The sequence below is a fragment of the Rissa tridactyla genome, chromosome 9, assembly GCF_028500815.1.
Source record: "Rissa tridactyla isolate bRisTri1 chromosome 9, bRisTri1.patW.cur.20221130, whole genome shotgun sequence".
Classification (NCBI taxonomy): domain Eukaryota; kingdom Metazoa; phylum Chordata; class Aves; order Charadriiformes; family Laridae; genus Rissa; species Rissa tridactyla.
This window is the reverse complement of record NC_071474.1, coordinates 9903391-9922342: the sequence shown is the minus strand read 5'-3', so window position 1 is coordinate 9922342 and position 18952 is coordinate 9903391. Positions and strand designations below refer to the sequence as shown.

The following is an 18952-nucleotide window of genomic DNA, read 5'->3' as shown; positions in this document are numbered from 1 at the left end:
TGTTTGGCTTTGTATTGATTATCACATTTGCAAATTGCTTTGTAACAAATTAGTTTAGGGCATAGTCATGTAACTCTTTTTACTCAGGATGGTCTAAAAGTTTTTAGCATCCATATGCAACTCGCCTTCAGGATTTTACCTCCACCATATTAACCCTACGAAAAAAAAGTCAGCGTGCAACCTCAGCTGTTATCATCAACCTAGTACTCTGAATATTTATGTTTACTTAAAAGCCCCTTTTTATAATTACAACAAAACTATTAATATAGTAGAAGAGTTAAGAATCTCGCTTTCCGTTTCAGTCATCTTATTCTGAGAATTTTAAGTTAGCATCGAAATCCTTTGCTTATCACACCAGAGAGCCATATTAATCTTTAAGATATTTATTCATGATTAAAAATAATAAGATTCTGATCATTCATATAAAAATAATAAATGTGAATAAAGCAGTATGACTGTTAGAGGTGGGGGGAGAAAGCCTCCTCTTCGGATGTCCCCTTACTCCAGTCATCATGGATCCGACAGGGCTGGAAGGATTTTTCCCGAGCACTGGCCAAATCCCACACGGAAGCCGTTGCCCTGGCAGTAACCTAGGGCCAGAAAACAACAGACAGCTTGTTCTGTAAGGACAGCAGGATTTTAACAGCAATAAAAGTGAATAAAGGCATAAAGAGACCAAAAACGAGTGGAAACATTTCAGAAATGCAACGAGGGGTAAAAAAAGGGAACACCTGGAAGTGTTCAAGTAGCCCAGGAATATAAAAAAAAAAACAACAAGAAAGAAGCACAAAACGTTAAACACAGCAATATGCAAGTTCAGTGAATATGATCAAGGAGCAAACAAGAGGTGCAATATTTCTATTTTCAAACCTAACGTGCAGCATCATCAATCTAGCTGGCAAGCTGATTCACTGCCTGGCCCAGCCTTGCTGTTAATAAAGGAAATCTGGATTCTCTTTCTGCAGCATTAGGGCTGCTCGTGGGACACTGAAGTGTTCATAGCCAGAAAGATGATCACCAACACCCCCCCAAACAGCAGGACCTACCCTTATAGGATATGTTTCGTTCGCGAAAATAAAGGAGTTTAGTTGCATGAGAAGCTGAGCATCTGACCCAAAATACCCATTTATCCTTTTTCATATAAACAGGCACTGAAGGTCTGCTGACTGCCGCTGAAGGTACTGGCCTGTGACAACATCTCTAGCTACAGGACAATTCAATCTCTCTCTACTCCGCCGTGATGGGAGAGATGACATTAGAATGGAGATGCCGCAGCGCCTCTTGCTGCCACAGCCAGCCGAGCTGCTCCAGAAACAGCATCCGTTAGCAAAGATGCAGATGAAGGAGGGAAGGGGATGCAGCCAGGGGCTTCTGGCCTATCTGGGAAGACTATTCTGGGAAGAAACATCTGAGGAGACCTACTGTAGCTGTCTGCTACAACAGCTGATCAAAGTAAGGAAACACGTGGCATATGCTGTATTTTAAGGACTGCTTTCATAGTTGGAGACGGGTTTTCTTAAAATAAAGGAATATGTCATCTTCCCTGCATGGGATAAAAACCAGCTGCCTTCGGGAAGCCAAGAGGGAGCTGAACAGAATAGACCTTAATCCTAATTCCCACCCTTAGCACAGACCAGCGGAGACCTCCTCTGAGGAAGAGGAGGACGGGTGGGCTCAGGCCGCAGAGCAGCCAAAGTTATTGCAGCACGGGGACGGACTCTGCCAGCTCTCACCCACAGTGCAGCTCCCACAGCCAGGCCGAAGTGAAGTTTTTCCAAGGTGAGCAGTGTCTCTAAGTGCTTGTGTAACAGCCTGCCCACAGACACCATCCCAGTACCTGCCGGGTAATCCTCTTTCGTAAGCAATACTTGAGTAGGACACTTGCTTTAAGGCTCAGCTCAGTTTCCATTTTTCTCATTAGGCTTCATTGCCAGCTTTCCCGTGAGTGCTGGCTTATTATTTCAGTCCAGTTTAGGTATCCCCGCTGTCAACTACGATTTAGAGCAGTACCAAGGAGCGGCACATTCGACAAAGCAAGCTCTGCGCTGCCAGCAGCGTTGGCCTGAGCAGAGTGCCAAGGAGCTACAGAGAGGTTTTTGCAGCCGGCTGCAGCACGCCATGCGCAAACACTCCCTCGCAACGCTCCCTCCCCGAGACCCACTTCTTGGGAGAAATATATTTCTCTCCTTTTATGTGGTAGGGCTCTGAAATAGCTCCCACAAGGGGAACGAGAACACAAAGTTGAAATGGGAGACGAGAAATTATGGGCTGGGCACCTGGCAAGAGCTAACAGCACCGCCTCGGGAGAGGATGCAATAGCACTAGCCCTGCCCCAAGGGTGCCCTAAGGCTCTGGATCTGCCGTACATCACTAAACAGGAGCAGATCCCAAACTGTCCCAGCAGACAGCCCCAGCAGCGCCTGGGTCTCATGAATGGCACGGTGCCCTAATCACTACAACCACAAACTGTTGCTAGTGTAAAATAGCACAGGAGACCGATTAACATGAGACAGTCCCACTGGGGCAATGGTGCCTTCATCCAGGTTAACAACAATGCCACCGTGACACCTTTAAAGATAAAAGACATTCAGGATTTAAAACATTCATTTAAGGGCAGCTTGTTCTGGGCATGAAGAACAATATGAGTCATGGTCTAGTCCCATTTGTCCCTCAGCTGGCCACCTTGTGCCAGCAGCTCCCAAACTGCAAGGTGCTCCTTGCCAATAAGGATGTCAGCATCTAACTCCAAAGGGACATTCATAATTCCTAACTGTACCCTGATTTAGAGCTCCTGGCATAGTTACTGGAGGGAGATGTGCAACTCTGGAGGGCAACGTGGTACTCTGGATTGCTGGAGGAGTGTCTCTCTGCACTGAATGTATAGGGAGACTATGGAGAGCAGTGCCAGATGCCTACACCTTGCAGCATGAGTAGTTGCTGCATTGTTGGGAGGCTGGAGGATGTCAGAGGTACTGGGGACTCCGCGGTTTCATAACTTATAGCTCTCCAGTACATCTCAATCTCCAGTTGTCTCAGCATCTTCCTCTGCAAAACTGGCACCACGTCACAGAAATATGATTTTCAAAGCTATTGCATCGACTGCCAGACAGGAGGCTCTGGGGCTCTGGCTGCAATACTACCAAAACCGCTTATAGAGCCATCACTGGGAGACTAGAATACATCCCTTTTTTTTTTTTCCCCCCCATAACACAGAAAAGTTCTCAGGTTTTGTTAAAAAGCTTTCTGAAAAAATTCGAAATTTTAGACTATTTTGGCAAAAATCCTAAAAGTCCTGGATGGATTAAGCAGGCAGAGGTACACAAACGCATACTAGCGTCACACCATCATGTCCTTCAGGTTGCTGCATAGGCATTAGTCACTCGCATTTTCTCTGCTCTAAGTCGCATCTCATCGCCTGAGCTGTTTTTATCTCTGTGCAGACTATCTCTGGTGCCATCAGCATGATGGAGTTGCTCAGAGCCAGGTGTGGCACTGGCTGGGTCTCATCTGATGATGCGCAACATCCCACAAGATATTCCTTAAAAATTCAGTAGGCAACGTAGCAAAGACATACGCAGGCTTGAATCAAAAGTTTCTCATGGCTGTTCTTGCCAAACACTTGCCACCTCAAAGCCAGAAAGGGGTTGACAAGATGAGAGGAAAGGAAAAAATAGATTTGTTGTGCACTAGTCTTTGGATTAAAAAACATGTAGGAGTGGGATTTAGATCACAAAACACCCTGGTAGATTTTAATTCATAAAATCCTTAGTTTCTCAAGACGAAAATTAAATCCATGGCCCAGCATGAAACAGCTCTCAAGCACAGCCCTTTCCAGGGGGGAGCTGGTCAGCTGTTCTGGCAGGCTTCACGCTGTTTGCCACATCTTAATTTGCAACACACTTCATTGAATATGCCTATGTTACAAATAAAAGATTATTTGCAAAATAACTTTTTTTCACCATTTGCCAAGCTCTGCTCCACACGCAAACTTGGACTGCGGTGGCAGCAACACATCAACTGCTTCTAGCGCCAGGATGTTTTCGCCCATAAAGGCAAACCTGCCCCCATCATCCCCTTAGCACTCACACACGGGCAGAGCAAGATCGTTAACTACTTAGCAAAGCAAATAATCTAATCCAGAAAGCATTTTTTGCAGGGAAATTTAGAATCATAGGATGGTTCAGGTTGGAAGGGACCTTAAAGATCATCCAGTTCCAACCCCCTGCCCTGGGCAGGGACACCTCCCACTAGACCAGGCTGCTCCAAGCCCCATCCAGCCTGGCCTTGAACACCTCCAGGGATGGGGCAGCCACAGCTTCCTTGGGCAACCTGTTCCAGTGTCTCACCATCCTCACAGTAAAGAATTTCTTCCTAATATTCAGTCTAAATCTACCCTCTTTCAGTTTGAAACCATTACCTTGTGTCCTACCATTACGCTCCCTGACAGAGTCCCTCCCCATCTTTCCTGTGTCCCCCTTTAGGTACTGGAAGGCCACTATAAGGTCTCCCCGGAGCCTTCTCTTCTCCAGGCTGAACAACCCCAACTCTCTCAGCCTGCTGTTTCTGTCCACCTGCTTTTGCCTCCTGACAGGTAGGATGGAAACAGCTGTGCTTGCGTGGCAGGTATGTGCAGAATAGTCCATCTCCCCCCCAGGCGCTCACACGACTGGGATCAACCTATGGAAACGTCCTCGGTGCGGTGTAAGAGCCGTTGTTCGGCTATTACCTGTCAAAATTATTTCATCTCCGTCCTGCAGGAATTTACGAGACTGTCCGCTGCCAAGAGGGATTTCTTTTGTTCCGTTCCAGGACAGCTCCAGCATGGAGCCGAAGCTCTCCGGCTCCTGCAGCAAGAGTTCATAAACAAATAAACAACTTTTTAGTGTCTGTCCCGCTGTTAGGCTACTTGCTGCTGGAAGTACATGCGCAAGTCTGTTAACTCTATAGAACAGAGTTTTGCTGTTGATTGAATTAATTGATACATTGGCTTATTTTCCCGCCTTTGCATTTTAATTGCTTGTTCGCTGTAAGCAGCCATGCTTCCAGCCGTCAGCTGGCGTGTTTAACATAGTGCTAAACCCTGTGAAAGCAGTTTGGGTCTGCCACAGAAAGAATGGAAACAAACTGAGGGCACTTCTACAAAACCAGCGCTTTTATGTAGTCACGTTTCAGAGTTTTATTTACATTTTGTTCTTCAGAAGCGCAAAGCTGGCAAATGTTTGCAAGTCTTTAATGTCAGTCTGCAGTACAATAGTTTAGAGGAAGCAAAAAGCACTTCAGAAATGCTCAAAATGGAAGTACAGGTATCCCAGCTTGGAAACAACGTACCCCGAAGCTGTCTTTCAGAACAGGATTTGTCTCTGATGGTTCAGAAAATGCCAGTAGCTTACCCACGTATTGCAACAACTGTGCATGTGGCAGTACAAGCAGAGTAATAGCTTGTGAAGTTAGCTCCAAATATGAATATGTAGGATTAGAGAAACTAAAAGTTATACCCGCGCACCTTTAACATTCGACGCAGAAATAAAAAAGCTGTATTTCATACAGTATAAACGGGCCATGTGGATGCTTGTGCACAGAAATTAGTTTGCATCTGTACTAAAATGGTTCTTAGGGAAAGGAACATAGGAGAAATTAAAAAAAAAACCAAAACAATAACAAAAACCCACCACCACTTCTCAGTGCAATTTTGAGGCTACCAAAGCATTAGCCCAAAGTCCCCAGGAAAGAACTGCAGGTATTTTCTGCTCCAATCAAACAGGGCTTAGACCCAAAGCCCTGCTCATTCCGATTGGGATTGCTGACCAGTTCTCAGTGACTGTCATTATTTAAACACTTACGGGTCCACTGATTGTGCCGGAGGCCAGGAGATCTCCAGGTCTGAGGTTGCACCCATTGATCGTATGATGAGCCAGCTGCTGTTTCATGGTCCAGTACATGTGCTGGAGGAAGGAGGAAGAGGAGGCTAAAGGAATGAAGGACAAACCTCTCTGGCATGCCACTAGCCTATGCGGAACGTATTGCATTCTCGGGATGATGCTGGTAAGACTGTCCCTAAAGTTTCCTTATTTAATCAGGAACCTTCAGCAGCCTACAAGCAACTCCACTATTACTTAGTGCTGCATTCTCAGTAGTTACCATGGCCTGGCTGATTGCTTTCTAAGCCATGACCAGGAGCTGCTATGTGCATACAAAACACATACTTTAACATCCAATTTAGTCTTTTAAAATTTCTCTTCTTTCAGCTGGATGTAATTTCTCATCTTCTTCCTCTTTAAGGCCAGCACTGCTGACCCAGGATCCATGATTAAGCCCAGTATTTTAATGAGTTTACAGAAAAATCTCCTTATTACTGATTTGCTGACTACTGATTTACTGGTTTAGGTAATTACTATGCAAAGCACTAAATGTGAATATAAAATTGATTGAGAAATCCTGCAGCTGGTACATATATCTCCTGGCTTCAATCAGCCTGTAGAGGCAGAGCCACCATGCCGCCTGCAGAGGGGCTGGGGCAGATCCGGGCTTGGAGCGGTGTTACAGCAGCGAGTCTGCAGCTAAATGACCAGCTGCGACTGCGAAGCTGTATTGCACCTCGGCACAGCGAGAGGCAACTCCCTCTGCCTGCGAGTCCTCCGCTCTCACCGCTCCCTGCCAAATGAGCACACTACTTACGATGCTCCGAGCACCCTAAACGCCCTAAACCGAGCAGCAGAAAGAGCTTCACCACCCGAGCATTCAGGTGTTTCCATCTCAATAGGAGTGAACTATCACCACCCTCCGCTCTTGCTCTTCTCCCCCCATCCCCTACGCACACACAGTACCAGGCCAGATCTTCAGCTAATGCAAAAGTCAGTGTTTGAAATTGCCTAAGGCTGGAGGTGATAGCATCAGCAAGATTTCAAACAAATAGAAGATATGGGAGTCTTACCTTGAAATTGGATCTGCATATAGTAGTTGGCATGCTCATTCCTTCTGCTGCAGAAAATAAAAAATAAGAAGCAGGGAAGCAATTTGTTTGTGTTGGATGAATGATGTCGGAGTCTTTTGATTTTACAGATGGATGGAGACTCCTTTTATCATTGTAATCCCTAGCAGGAAACAAGTAATAACATTTTCTATTCCAATAAGAAGGCCAGCATTTCACAGAAAACAAGCGTATGGATGGCACTGAGGTAGTATCAAGGTGCCCATTTCCTACTCTCTGCTCTACTAACGGAGTAATACCCGGACCTACCAGCCAGCAGGGCCGTGAGCTGGGGGTCTGAGCTGAGTTAACATCTGAGTATCACGGACATCTGCTCTTTCCATGCCCTGCTTACCCCTGCCCATGCAGGCAGAGCTCCTCATCGTAAGCTGATCATGTAGGAGGCATTCCCTCCTTGACACATCGCTGCACAGCCAACGGGGAGCATGAAGAGCTTTGCCTCTTTCTCCGGCAAAGGCAATCTGGGCAAGGATGGAAAAGTAGAACCACAGAGCCAAGAGCAAATTGTCTGAAACATGTGGTGGTTCTGCAACCCTTAGTTGGCAATTTCATCTTTATAACCCGCTCGGCATTGCCGTACCTTTAATAGCAACAAAGAGCTTGATGTCAAAAGTGTAGGGTTCTTTATCCTGAAGGTAGGGCAGCGGCTTGGGATCCTAAAAGCATATAAAAGGCACCACAGTCTAAACAAACAAAAAGGAAAAATTCCGCGAGCCATCCTAGTGACTTTTTTGTTTAACCAGCCTGTGCTGCACACCCCATTTACTTGGCCGTTGTTACTGCTCAGATTATTGCTTTGCTTGCTCTCGTGCACGTACTTTTAAAGATCTTTCAGAATAGATGTGATATCCATATAACCCGATTCCTTTATCTGCATGTGGGCTCCAAAGCCTTCTCCATCCTTACGGCATGGATGTAATCCAAAACAAATACAGTGCTAGCACACCTTTGCTCTGTGCCTGCACAGAGAGGATGGTGAGTTCTCTGCAAGACTTTTTATTACCCTTTTCAATTTTAACTAAACGTCTGCATAATGCAGACAACTGGAAATGCTTGAACAAAGTGTTTTGGCTAGAGTCCACTCTCTCTCCGCTGCTTGCTGGATGCCAAGGGCTACCAAATGCTAGCGAGAAGCTCTCGGGTGAGTTTATTTTCCAGGTGTTTTGAAGGGGACGATTTTTCTGCCCTGCTCAAGCAGGCAGGATGACACCTCAGGGCACAATGTGCAAGCGCCGGTGACATCAATGAGCATTTGAACTCAGAGGGCCCAGGGTGCTTTCGTATGTTTGGAAGCAGGATCACACTTGTAAACTCTATGAAGAAAGCGCTTGGCATTGATACAGCTCAGTGATTTCTACTGATGGGACCTGCCAGTTCTGCTGAGGCTTGTCTAGCACTGCTTTTCCTTAATTTCACCCTTTTCTCTTGCTAACCTGGACAGGGTTTGGCAACACGAATGGCATGAGAGCTTCCATGGTAACAACCCAAGGAGAGATGGTTGTGCCAAAGCTCTTGCTCAGGAAGGGACCCAGAGGAACGTATTCCCATTTCTGGATGTCGCGGGCTAGGAAGAGAAAATTGAAAGCAATGCTGTTAAACTTATCCTAGGAGTTGCGCAGCCATCGCACCTGTGACAGAGTAACACGGATTGGAAATGTTATCACCACCCTTTTCCAACCGTTGTGCCCCAAATCCTGATTTAAATCCAACCCTTTCAGACCCTCAAACCAATTTTCTTAGACCAGCTATATTAGGAAGAAAAGTCAGCATAACTAAAACAAGGCAGACCATCCCCATATAACCAGTATTTTTATCCCTAGTTTAGTTAATGCTTTTGTACCCAGCTAATGGTCCGTGCTAGTTGTAGGGCCAATTTCACCTAGTTAAATTTATGCAGAGACTGAGGGATTTGCGATTGCCAAATCCTTTTCCTACTCCTGACACTGAAATCGATCCTCTGTTGGAATCACCATCCTTAGGTCTGCTCCATCCCTGCCCAGAAGAAACTAGACTGATATTAGCTCTTTCGTAAGTAAATAAATCTTCATTAGGCAGCAATTTCTGGTTCTACTGATTGATCGAAGACGGATTGAGATAGAGCCTGAGAAATGCAGACAGCGTTTCATTTCCATCCCTTTCAGTCCTACCCAGTGGTTTCAATGATCACTATTCTACTATTAAAATATATAATTTATCCCTATCTAAAGTTTCCCGTGACGCTGTAACCCCCTCTCCAGGCAGACTCCCGCAGCACCAATTACCGCTCCAGTCATTCATAAGGACCATCCCAAAGATGTGCTCCTGGGCTCTGCTGATAGGAATCGGCTCCCCGTACTTGTTTCCAGGGCCTATAAAGAATGCCTGAAATTGAAAAGCGAAATGTTGATTAAGGAATTTTTTGAAGCTACAAATCCTTATTGCACAGAGGTTTGCACGCATGAGCAAGAGAGGCTGGACAGGAAGGGGTTTGCATCATTTTCCATACACAACTAGACAAAACCCATAGCCTGCTCCCTTTTTCTTCCCCTCCATGAAGGTGTCAGGCTTGAAATACTTAAGAGCACTGTGTTGCTAAGAGACAGTCATTAAACAAGGGGATGATGTTGTCAAAATGCAGGAGCAAAAATGGTTACTCCTAATTATAATCCAGATCCAGAACAGATTTGCCCACTGAAGTGACTCTGTTTGCTGCAGGCAGTGAACAGGAAAGAGTTTAAAGTCATCCGAGTGGATGCTGAACACGGCTGGAGCCTGTCACGGCAGTGGGGAAGAGGAGGCAGGTGGAGAAACGCGCCCACTAAGTGAAACAGGTCATGAACTGGGTGCCTGCACTTGCTCCCCTAGAAAAGTACAGCCTGAGCACGTGGCAGAGAAACCTACAGGGAATCTCAGTTGTCTCTTTCCACGAACAATATGGAAGTGTTTTCTGCCAAAGCCTTCGTCAGTCTAAATCTGCTCTCAGAACAGCCAGTGGTAAAATTCCGGCTGCAAAGCACAGTGTGGCAGCACTTTGTGTACCCCACTTTATGGGACTGCCTCCCACCTTGTATACTGCATTGATCTGCAAAGCATACAGCATTAAAGGCTTTCCGTTCATTTTTAGTACCATTTCACTTAATATGAGACTTCTTCCACTGGTTTTTTTTGGTTTTTTTTTTTAAAGGGGAGAGATGGGGAATAAATCACATAAATGAAAGTGAAAAATCCTATAAAACTTTCTCTTCTGGACCATGCTAAGCTACAAGAAGATGCACCTTCCAAGCGTGTTTTGTTACAACACCCACAGCACAGGTTTCATCGTTCCAGCCTGAGGAGTTTGAATTGCACTTCCAAGAACTCACGGCTTCCTCTGCTCTAGACTCAAGGCTCAGACAGTCTGTACTTCCAAAATCCCCAACATCCATTAGAAGGTCCAGGCTGCAGTGCAGAGGTAAGGGCTAACCAGGTAACGGGCTGTGGTACCTGATAAAAGGAATTATGCCTGCGTGCTTCCAGACTGCTGCACTGGTGCTCAGATTTGGCCAGACGAACTGTTTCCAGCCTGAAAGCTGTAGTAGCAAACCACTGAATGAGCGAGCTCGTGCACCTTGCAGCTTGTCAGAAGGGAAGGTTTCCCCCAGAGAGATCTTTATTGCCTGCTGCACGGACTGCTCAGAGGGAAACACAGGAATGGACCTCATGAGCCATTCATTTTAGAAGCAGCTAAACCTACCTTTTCTTCCCTGTTTCTATTTTAACGTTTTTCAAGTGGTAGGGAAAAAAAGCCCCATCTTACCATTTCTAACTCTATATCCAGACGCTTACAAGCACCAAACACTGGAGGTTTGTCTGTGGGTAGAAGAAAGAGTATTTTATGACAGGGAGGCAGGTAGGGAAATAAAAGTAACATCCAGAAGAAACAGAGCGGCAGGTGCTGCCTGGGTTGCAAACACAAGATGGACTTCACTCAGGGCTTTCTCTTGCCCTGACCCCAGGCTGGGCTTTAGACAAGGCACCCCATCCTCTTGTAGGAAAAATAAAAAATAAAAGAAAAAAAAAAGAAGCCACATTAAAAGCCCACCATGGACTCACCATTGTCAGGTCTCATTTGCCCCACAGGTCTCCGGATGGGCGTCCCAGACACCACAACGGATGATGCGCGGCCGTGATAACCGACAGGTAAGTGCAGCCTGGCGAGAAAGCATCACAGAGGTTAGCTGTGACGGTCTGGCTGTGTAACCGTCGCCAGCCAGAGCAGCTTTTTGGGGTGGAAGCACCATGGGGGGGGCGAGATATGAGGCGAGAGCTCTGCATAGGTGGGACTTTACTTGCTCTGAGATAAAGACGTGAACAAACTATAATCCAATGCCATGTGGCTGTGTTAACGCACTTCTGTGCCACTGCTCTGCTTAATTCCTTGGAGTTTAAACCCTACTTTCTTGTCACTCAGCAAATACCAATTTTTTAGCAAAATTTGTCTTTGAACCAGAGGGCTGCATTGTAATTGGTGCGGCTGCTGCTACAAAATGCTACAAGTGCAGACTCGGCTAAGGCGGGGGAAATGTCGTTTTCAGTTCTGTTATCGAACTCCTGACAAGTACAGGTTCTCATCTGCTATGAACTCAAATCATTATCTTGCTGAAACACTACTCAGATCTTTCGAATTTATATATACGTACAGATAAGCATGCAAAATAATGCTGCACCAGGGAAAAAACTGAACTACCCACCAGTTAGGCATCAAAGCGTTCTCCTTCCCCCTGAACATGATCCCAACGTTTGTGGCATGTTGGCGTGAAGAATAGAAGTCAGTGTAATCTCCTGCATGGAAAGAAGCCCATAAAATAGGGAAGAACGGTAGGAAAGTCCCTCATCTGCTGGGGCTAAAGCACATCATACGCTGCTGGCAATGAAAAGAGCAGAAAAGGAGACAGCGAGAGCGCTAAGCCGAGGCATGTAGCAACATTTAATATTATTAGCACTGGGTTGTATTTAATGGCATAAAGGTGGTGATTAACGGTTCACTTATAAATTATGCTGGCCTTTTTTTCTTTTTTTTTTTGAAGCCTCCGGTAAAGAAGAGGGGGGAACATGCTGACACGAAGCAGCAGCCAGCTTTCCAAAGGCAAGCCACGTCCCACTGCTCTTTTTGTCTTGCCGGTGGTACCCAGGTGGAGGGAATCGGCTCATACTCAGGACATCTGCTGCCCTCTGCTGCCATCCCTGGCAAACAGCTCCCCACCTTTCAGCGGAATGGGAAATCGGAGGGTTTGGGGGGAAAAAAACGCAACTCGGGAGGGGGCATTTACATTGCGTTAAGTTGTTTTGCAAGCTGGGTAAGTTTTACCTTGCAGCCCCAGCAGAGGATACAGCCAGTGCTTGCCCTCAGGACAAGCATGAATCATGCCCAGGATAGAGCTGAACATAAGCGTAGTAGGGACCTAAATAACTTGTAGCTGAGAGCTCTCACAGCACTCACGAGTGCTAGGAGCCAGCAATTTTTTGACAAGACATATTCAACCTGAAGCTATTTGCATGAAGGTGTCACATCTATGGAAATTCATCACGGTTCCTCTGAGTCAGGTTAGACTTTGTCCCAAACCAGGGCTGTGCCCTACGGGAGCCAGAAGCCCAGCGGGAACAGGGCTTGGCCGGGAAATGGGCAACTTCACACCCCTGCTCCTGTGAAGGTCACATCCCTCGAGTGATTTTGATCAAGCTGGTTTGGGTCCAAATATAAATTTCTGTAAAAACCAGGAAAATGTTTATCTATCAATACGGATACACTTACTCCAAAGCAGTCCATGGCCTCATGGGAGCGGAGGTAAGATTTGGGACACAGAGTAACAGGCTGGGAGCGGAGACTCATGCATGTTATGAGGCTATGCTGGAGTATCTGCCTTGCAAAACTTTGAAGAGCTGAATTATTTTCTGGTAGCAAATAGGGAAAGTGTTGGAAACTGAACAAGTGTTTCTCCCCTGGCTCTAGTCACAAAGACCTTTGGTGATGCCAACCTGATGACAAGAATTATATGGCACCAGACAACCCTGATTTAGTGCAAAATGCATCCAGGAAATTTCTGGCTGCTGTTGAGCTTCCCCGGGCTTTTATTCTTGTGCCACAGACAGCACCTACCTTTCATTACCTACAATAATCTACTTCTGGCTCCTGCAAAACCCATTCCCCGTCACAGCTGTGATCTGTCTGTCTGAGCGAGCTGGAAATAAAGCAGCTTCTGCGGGCGGGAGCAAAGGGCAGCGCTGAGCAGCCCTCCGCCGCGGGAGACTCACCGATGCGGGCTGGCAGGTGCATCGTCGCAGAGGCCTGAGGTACAAACGCTCTGAAAATGAGAAACGACAACTTCAGCTCTCGGAAAACTTGCAGCTCTCGCCCCTAAGTGGTTTATAAGGGCATAAGAGGCTGACTCCCTCTCTCTCTGAGCTCCTTCCTTAATTTATTTTGCAAAGGCTTGCAGCAAAAAAAACCCAAAAACCTTGCAGAAAAACTAAGATGACTGGACAAGCTGCTGTTACCGGGATGGTTATGACTGAAAGGAGCATCCACCAGGGAGCAAGCGGGAAGGGAGGCACGCTTGAGGTGAGCCGGCTCTTTCCCGAGGGGCACAGAGGAACACCCCCTGCCCATGCACACAGCCGAGCAGGTCACTGCTGCCTTTGCGGCACGGGAAGGATGATTTTATGGGATGTGGCTCTTGGGATGCCCAGTTGGAACTGCTGGGGCTGCTCAGGGAAGGTGTCCAGCAGTGGTTCAAACCCTCTCCTGCACGCCTGTGCCTAAACCACCCTGGCAGGACAGCGAGGAATGGCTCCCGCTTGCTGCCAGGGCAGGCGGTTAGTGTTTAAGGCATTGCTCCAGACAAAGAAGAAGGTGTGTGATGAACGAACACACGCGTTTTCCATCGGCACAGCACGGAGCAGAGAACAGCCCTCCCCTCCCACTCCTACACTGGGGCGCTGCCCTGGGTCTGAGGCCAATTTGCCACAACAAATTTGGTTAAAACCTGGCAAAGTCAGGCTGTTTCTGAGGAGCAATCGGAGGGGTCTCCCCATGCCAGAAGAAGCCCCGGGTGGGACAGGCAGGGCCATGGTGGGGAGGTGGCAGAGGCGGAGGGGAGGCCCTTGCCGCCACGTCTCTGTCGAAGGCTGGGGTTGGGAGGACATGGCCGGAGAGATACCAGGCCCCAGAGAGGCAGCAGGGCCAGGCACAGCCCTGGGTGTTCCCAGGCCGAGGGTGACACCCCAGATCTCTGGGTAGCTGAAGGATTAATCAGAGACATAATTAAGAGAGGGAAGCTCTCAGGGTGCTCAAACCCCACGTAGGCGGCAGGTGGCCACCTCCATTTTGGTGCCTGGGATCATGGGGTCGTACAGGGCAGCGCTGGAAGGCCCCCGCGCCCCGCAGCGACTCCCCGCTCCCTCCTCACCTCCTCCGCAGCTCCGTGTTGTCCCGCAGGGCCGGCTCGCCGGCTGACAGCAGCTTCTGGAGAAAAGCCCTCGCCTCCGTCCACGCCGCCCGGCCCAGCCCCATGAAGGCGTTCAGGGTAGGCTGACAGGTGACACATAGAGGTGGGGTGGCAGGTAAAAGACCATGTTTCGCCTAACCTCTGCGTGCGTGGAAGATGTCCTGCTCTTTCACAGAGGGGTTGAATGCCTGCGGGCCAGGGTTACGCGGTGGTGGCTGCCCAGGTTGCCCATCGTCCCACCACAAGTCCGCTGAAGCAGGACCTGCCGTGTGCTTGCATTGCGCCCATCCTAACACACCACTTCAGACCTGAGCAGCTTTGGTATCTCAACCAGAGGTCCTTTGTATTTACTCTCACCCTTAACACAAGCTGTCTGTCATTAAAATCCCATCTGATTCCTTTCCATAAAATGCTGAAGGCACAAACGGGGCTGAAGTAATGTTTAGGCTTTGTGTCAGACCCCTGCATTGCCAAAGTCTGATGAAACTTTGGGTGAAAATGTCCTTTGGACCCCTGATGCCTCTGCTCTCCTTGCTATGGCAGGTGTGATGAGTTTTCCCTGCAAGCAGAGCCCACCTGACAACACGCTTCCAGTTCATGTTCATTATCTCACCACAAATTTCTAAAATCTCTTACGGAACATTTCTAAAATGTGTGTGGAACTTAGAACAACAGATTCTGTTAAATACCTGGTCAAAGACATACTGATGTTTGGCAAGAGCTGGTCCATTGAACAGATGTTTAATGACGCTGAGATCCAAAATCTGGTCTCCAATCGCTACCCCGAGCCTGTGCCTGGGCTGCAAAGCAGCGAGAGGAAGGGGAGAAGAGAGAAGAGGTTATACGTGTACACAAAAATCCTCAGAAGAGGGCACGGGGGAAGACAGTGACCACAGAGAGTTGAGTCCATCAGGGACAAGCGTCTGATAGCACAGCAATTGACCATTAAAAGCCAGTCGATGAGACCGGCTGCTAAAAAACTTTAAGACCTAGAGGCAGAGCGTCATTGCAGACTCCCTGCAGACTCGAGGGCTGGGAGAGAGCCTTCTCCTCATCCCTATCTTTTGGGAGAAGGACAGGACAACAAGCAGAAGTTCCTTTCCCGGCTCCGTTTCCCCCAGAGGTGTTTGCCCATCCCTCATTAATGACGAGCAGTGCAGAATAAGCCCTGAATAACCTGAAATGCGCTGTGAAGTAGGCAACCGCTATTCCTCCTTCTACAGGCAGGGAACTAAAGCATAGACATGCTATGGGAGGATTGATTTTACGATTCTATCTCATCCCTATAACCATGTAATTGGAAATAGGCATTTCTGCACCACGGTTCCTCTCTAGAAGACGAAGGGTGCTCTGGACTCCACTGACATATCGGGAAGGCAGCACATCTTCCTCAAGCCACTTTATTTCTGTACCACGTCGAATGAAGCTGCCCTACACAACACATCCTCACGCCATACAAGGAGCCCACAACTTGCGTGCCAACCCTAGTCTAGATCCTCGCTGCAGGGACAGCTTCCCGCACGTAAGGGACATCGTGGCTGTGTTCGCTGGACAGATGCAACCTCGGGCACAAAGACCCCGTTCATCCACCGTGGCTCTGGCAGGGCCGGCGTCAAGCGCGTGCGGAGCCGGCGGCGACGGCGGGGGAGAAGCACGGACCATCCCACTGCAGCTCTGCCGCAGCTGGCCGGGGGGTTATAAATATGCCGCAGCGTTCAAAGACAAATTCCAATTATTTGCGTCTTTAGGCAAATAAAGACAAACTAGTTACAGTTGTTATGAAAACCAGCTTACCAAAAGGGAATGACCATCTATGAAAATCCATGCTACTGGGCCTATTTTTTAACCTTTAATTTCTAAGAAAGATTCCAAATGCGATAATAAGTATTTATTCAGCAAACATTCCTGCAGAAAAAAACCTAAAGGTCATGTCAGGTTAATTTGTAACTGGGATAGTCAGGAATGACATCAACTGCTTTAGCCTGAAATCATTAAAACATTGGGCTACTTTTAGAACAGTATTTTCCTAAATAATTTCCATAAGTCCTTGCCTGTCTTTTCACAGGGTTTGAGTGAAGATGTTTTCTTCCGAGAGCAGTTACTGGAGAAGGCAGAAAAATAATCCAAACTTGCTAGATAACAACACGTACATTTAGGAAGAGATTAAATGAACCATCTCGGTTTTATCTTTGGAAAATACCACATCAGAAAACACAATCTTCCGCTTTAAATTCTATTTTTTTAAAACCTGCATGGATAAGCCAAGGCAGCAAAACCCAGGAGATAATCATGAAGTTTCCTTGAGCAATGATAAATAAATCCTTCACTTTTTCCTTCTGAGACGCGGCTCTTGGCTTGTTTCCCTTTCCACAGGAGGATGCATCTCCGGGGCTCCGTCCCACCAGGCACTCGGAGGCGTGAGGTTCACCCCAGCCGGGCTCAGTTCTCACGAAAATGGGAATTGGGAGCTACCTCCTTGGAAGAAAGGCTGAAACGTGTTTTCTTACGTGATTATAAAAGATAAGGCCCGAAGCTGGCTCAATCTGTACCCTTTGGGCACAGCTTTAAACATTAACACTCTTCTACACATTTAATGCATCGCTGCATAAATATATGCCCCCTAAAACACAAAAGGACAGAAATAAAACACATTTTGTGCCCCGGTTTAATGCTTTTCAGCCACCAAAAACACACACCGAGAGCAGACACGGAACAGACCAGAAGACAACACTCGTTTCAGATACGGTGTTTTCAGTTCAGACTTCACTTTTCCCTTATGTCACTTCACGTTATGCAAGAGGGACTGGGCGCTACAGAATTAGCAGTAGGTTAAAATAAATATTTAATGTGGCTTCTTAAGGGTGACGGCATGATTACACTCAGTCATGAAGAAAATAAGGGATCGAGCTTCAAAAAAAAAATCAGTGCGAACTATGCTGTGCCTCTACTTAGTGTGTGAAAGGATCAAATGCAGATTTAATGATTTCACAAAACCAGTCAAAAACACAAAAAACCTACTGCATGTATTCACCAAAGTACTTCTCATAAGCGTTAGCACTTTTCATTTCTTTTGCGCAATTTTGAGGGAGCTGTCATCAAAACAACCGCATTAAGAAAAAAGACAATGCGGCAGCTCCAGTTCTGCTGTCAAGTCAGGAAGCCCGTGCAAGTGTCTCAGGCTGGGAAGTTGTCCTTTATCCCAGGTTGCCGGGAATTTCTGCTCTTATTCATAGCCTCAGAACAATGACGACACCCCAAGGACAAAGGTTGCCGTTACTCACCTCCTCCTTAGTGGAGAAAACCCCGTAGGGGAGATTTTGGAGAGGAAAATCTGAGTCCTTGTCTACCTGGATGAAAGACATGCTGAACTCCGAGCAGTCCCTGCTCACGGACGAGAACCCCCACCTCCCGGGCTGCTGCGCGCCTTCCAAGGAGGAAGATCCTCTCCAGATGTTGTAACCCAGAGCACAGAAGCACCAAATCCCACCCTCCGTCCTCACCCCAAACCAATCGCAGACCTGTCTCCATCCCACCCCTCCGCAGCGGTTAATTAGTGCCAGAGGTCTGCGTGAGTCAGCGGCTGGTAACTGTTCCCAGCGAGGTGGGGACCGGTGGAGAAACAGCCTCTTCCTGCCCCATAAACCCTCACGCAAAACTGGTACATCGCTCGTCTTTTACCAGGTACATGGCTGCGGGGGGGGGGATCCGAGCAGGCACTTCTGCCTTCTTGAGGGGTCGCTTACGCGCCCGTGCCCTGGTTTCACCATCCTGGTGAAACGACGATGCCCACGCTGAGCCGTTCCTCCGCCAGGAGCTCAGCAGCCCTGGGGAAGCTGCACAACTCACACCTGAAACTGCCCCTCTGTGGGCTTTTTAGTTTTGTAAACGCTGCGTCCTTCCACTTTCTCCAAATAGTTTCAGCAGCTTAAAAATCGAGCGACAGAATCATAGAATGGTTTTGGTAGGAAGAGACCTTTAAGATCAAGTCCAACCGTTAACTTAGCACTGACAAGTCCACCACTAAACCATGTCCCTTAGCACTACATCTACACATCTTCTAAATAGCTCCAGGGATGGTGACTCCACCACTTCCCTGGGCAGCCTGTTCCAATGTTTGCCAACCCTTTTGCCTAATATCGAATCTAAACCTCCCCTGGCGCAACTTGAGGTGAGGCCATTTCCTCTTGTCCTATGACTTGTTACTTGTGAGAAGAGACCGGCCCCCGCCTGGCTACAACCTCCTTTCAGGGAGTTTTAGAGAGCGATATGTAAGTACAACCAGCCCTAAAGAGCACGGGGGGGGGGCTGGTCTTTCTGCTCCCAGCCCCAGCTTTCTCCCACCTGCAAGAGAAAATTCACCCATGTTCAGGAAAAGCAGCAACCAGTGAGGGAATATCCTTAAAATTAGAACTAAATAGCAAAGACCACCCCTTCTCGATAGAACCCATTAGATGCTTGTGACTGCCAAGCCAAAGAACTGGTTTCCTGCTCTGTTTTTTTG

The 18952-nt window shown here is 47.5% G+C and overlaps 1 protein-coding gene across 1 annotated transcript; it reads right to left on the bottom strand.

Moving 5' to 3' along the window:
- Positions 1-381: 381 nt before the first annotated feature.
- Positions 382-17907, bottom strand: FAH (fumarylacetoacetate hydrolase). Its single transcript, XM_054213412.1, has 14 exons — positions 17733-17907; positions 15141-15251; positions 14413-14534; positions 13259-13308; positions 11698-11788; positions 11060-11157; positions 10764-10816; positions 9250-9349; positions 8422-8552; positions 7569-7644; positions 6932-6978; positions 5841-5942; positions 4727-4844; positions 382-590 (listed from the first exon to the last, which is right to left on the bottom strand). Exons 1-14 carry the CDS (start codon positions 17811-17813, stop codon positions 511-513), a joined length of 1260 nt encoding a protein of 419 aa, XP_054069387.1. The 5' UTR covers positions 17814-17907; the 3' UTR covers positions 382-510.
- Between the last annotated feature and the right edge of the window lie 1045 nt (positions 17908-18952).